Raw genomic sequence first — 3,471 nt, 5'->3', positions numbered from 1 at the left:
TCACAGAAGTTGTATATTTTAATCAGACTTAACTATGTTTTAAGAGTATTTAATCCTTGTCTTGTGTTCACAGCACGGTGCGTCGCTTTGCCATTCTGTTTGTGAACGTGAACGTGACGTCGGAGCCCCACGAGGTGTCAGCTCTCTGGTTCCTCTGGTACGTCAAGCAGTGTGGGGGAACCATGAGGATATTCTCCACCACCAACGGAGGACAGGTGTGTGTGTAGATAGATAGATAGATAGATAGACACTTTATTGATCCCTTGGGAGTGTTCCTTCAGGGAAATTCAAAAATCCAGCAGCAGCTGTAGTACATACAACATGACACAAGCAAGTCACTAAAATGCATCAATATACATGGTAAAAAAGTAAAATACAGATTTATATTTATAAATACATTTTAAAAAGAAGCAGCAGCAGCAGCAGATGTTAGCAACAGTTATTAATTTATATCTCTGTTTGACCTTAGTGTGTAGTAATAAATAAATAAATAAATAGATTATGCAAGCTGTTGCGGTTATGTTCCATCAGCCACCCCCCTCCTCCCTCCATGTGTGGAGTTGTGGAGTGTGATGGCACGATGGACAAATGAGTTTTTTAGTCTGTTGGTTCTGCATCTGGGGAGGAGCAGCCTGTCACTGAATGAGCTTCTCTGGTTGCTGATGACAGTGTGCAGAGGGTGGCTGGTGTCCTCCAGGATGGCCAGAAGTTTCCTAGCGGTTCTCTTCTCTGCCACTGTCACCAGACCATCCAGCTTCATGCCGACCACAGAGCCGACCCGCCTGATGAGCTTGTCCAGCCTGGAGGAGTCCCTCTTGGTTGCACTGCCTCCCCAACACACCACAGCGTAAAAGAGGATGCTGGCGACCACCGACTGATAAAACATAAGCAGAAGTTTGCTGCAGATGTTGAAAGATCGCAGCCTCCTTAAAAAGTATAATCTGCTTTGGCCTTTTTTGTACAGATGGCTGGTATTTATTGCCCAGTCCAGCTTCTTGTCCAGCCACACTCCCAGGTATTTGTAACTGCCCACAGTTTCCACCTCTACCCCATCGATTTCCACTGCTTGGGGGCGTGGCTTTGCCTTCCCAAAGTCAATCACCAGCTCTTTGGTTTTCGATATATTGAGCTGCAGGTGGTTTGCATGGCTCCAGGTGACAAAGTCACTCACTAGAGTCCGGTACTCCTCCTCTTGGTCCCCCCCTATACACCCCATGATGGCCGTGTCGTCAGCAAACTTCTGGACATGGCATGATGCAGAGTTGTGGCTGAAGTCTGAGGTGTATAAGGTGAAGAGAAGAGGGGCCAGCACAGTCCCCTGAGGCGCCCCAGTGCTGCTGATTAAGATGTCCGATGTGGTGTCCTTTAATCGAACAAACTGTGGTCTGTCTGTGAGGTAGTTGGTGATCCAAGTTATCAGGTGGGGGTCGACATGCATGGCTGACAGTTTGTTTTGCAGAATGAGGGGCTGGATTGTGTTGAAGGCACTAGAGAAGTCTAGGAAAAGAATCCTGACTGTGCCCGCCCCCTTGTCCAGATGTGAGTGGGCCCGGTGTAGGAGATACAGGATGGCATCCTCCACACCAGCCCCTGTCCGGTAGGCAAACTGTAGAGGGTCCTGAGCGTGCTGCACCTGAGGCCTGAGGTGTCTGAGAAGGAGCCGCTCCAGAGTCTTCATCAGATGTGATGTGAGTGCCACCGGTCGGAAGTCAGTCAGCTCGCTAGGTCGGGTTTTCTTTGGAACCGGAACTATGCAAGATGTCTTCCAGAGGGTGGGCACTCTCCCTAGTTGTAGGCTGAGGTTGAAGACGTGCTGCAGCGGCTCCCCAAGTTCAGCAGCGCAGGTCTTCAGTAGACGTGGGCACACGTTATCCGGGCCCGCTGCTTTCTTTGGGCGAAGCTTCCTTCCTGTGTGTGGAGGGGGGGGGGGGTTGGGGGGGAGGGGGGGCTGTGTGTGTGTGGGGGGGGGGTGGAGGTGAGTGTGTGTGTGTGGGTGGGTGGGTGTGGGTGTGTGGTGTGAGTGAGTGAGTGAGTGAGTGTGAGAGTGTGTGGGGTGTGTGTGTGGGGGGGGGGGGGTGAGTGAGTGAGTGAGTGAGTGGGTGGGTGAGTGAGTGAGTGAGTCTGTCTGTCTGTCTGTCTGTCTGTCTGTCTGTCTGTCTGTCTGTCTGTCTGTCTGTCTGTCTGTCTGTCTGTCTGTGCGTGTGTGCGCGTCCATACGTGTGCTTGCATATGTGCGTGCGTAATATGGTGACGCACATAGGCCAAGATGATTGGATGCAGTTGGAATAACTGATGCTACATCCATTTCATATACTATCTATTGCCCTAACACAATACTCTCTTTAGTTGACTAGCTGTCGCCTAAAACCCAAATACTCCCTCAACTGTCCATTGCCGGTTCAGGACATATTTATATATCTATAATAGTATTTTCACATTTAGATTTGAGATTTGAGTAGCAGTAGCAGTAGGGGAGAACGGGGTAAGTAGGCACACTTTTTACTCCAGTGAGAATTGCTCTGTCATGGTCTGTCTTTGTAACCACAATCTAAACTATAGTTTACCCTTCACACTTTTTATGGGTAAGTAAGTGTTTTGTTATAAACCCATTGTGTAAAAGGAGGAGCGAAATATTTTCTATTTGAAAAGGAAAAACACAAACAGTCGTCTCACCTCAAATTCAGCAGTCTAACTCCAAGGAAGACTATGTAGGTGACCTCTGGTCCCAATTGTGGATATTTACATGCCGAAATTTCACAGACAGCGCCTTCTGGTTCCGAGATATAACGATTGTGACAACCAACCCGTGTGACATATTACCCCGTTCTCCCCTAATTGATATATTCACTCCTGCAAAACATCAGCAGTGTGCCCCATGCTGCTGGTCAATCTAGCATAACTATGAGCCGGACAAAAGCTGTTTTCTTGGGAGAGCTCGGGAAAGTGTGTGTGTGTGTGTGTGTGTGTGTGTGTGTGTGTGTGTGTGTGTGTGTGTGTGTGTGTGTGTGTGTGTGTGTGTGTGTGTGTGTGTGTGTGTGTGTGTGTGTGTGTGTGTGTGTGTGTGTGTGTGTGTCTTGTTGCCATAGACACAGAGGAACCGGTTGGTGTTGAAGTAAACTGTTGATTTTGTAGCCAGCTCTGTTTATAGTCACTTCCCGTTAACTTGACTTTTGTGTTTATAACATGCACTCTGTGTCTGTGTGTGTGTGTGTGTGTGTGTGTGTGTGTGTGTGTGTGTGTGTGTGTGTGTGTGTGTGTGTGTGTGTGTGTGTGTGTGTGTGTGTGTGTGTGTGTGTGTGTGTGTGTGTGTGTGTGTGTGTGCGCAGAATATACAAATAGAGAGTCCATTTGGGCTGATTTTGTTTAACAAAAAGAGTTATATAAGGCTCAAAAGTGTAGCTAAGAAAATCCAGTGTCAATACACAACCTAGGCTCTGTAAACTGGTATGTACACAAAGGGTACATTATGTT

The 3,471-nt window shown here is 48.0% G+C and overlaps 1 protein-coding gene across 1 annotated transcript in view; it reads left to right on the top strand.

The window, feature by feature from the left end:
- The window catches only part of LOC307271149 (amine oxidase [flavin-containing]-like), a gene marked incomplete at both ends in the record, with an annotated part of 33,188 nt that extends 32,961 nt beyond the window's left edge, over positions 1-227 (top strand). Inside the window, 1 exon segment of the mRNA XM_080055022.1 lies at positions 74-227. Coding sequence (XP_079911148.1) covers positions 74-227 — 154 coding nt within the window.
- Between the last annotated feature and the right edge of the window lie 3,244 nt (positions 228-3,471).

Source organism: Ammodytes marinus, assembly GCF_949987685.1.
Source record: "Ammodytes marinus genome assembly, contig: scaffold_89, whole genome shotgun sequence".
NCBI classification, from domain to species: domain Eukaryota; kingdom Metazoa; phylum Chordata; class Actinopteri; order Uranoscopiformes; family Ammodytidae; genus Ammodytes; species Ammodytes marinus.
The sequence above is the reverse complement of the archived record's forward strand: the minus strand, read 5'-3'. Positions and strand labels throughout refer to the sequence as shown.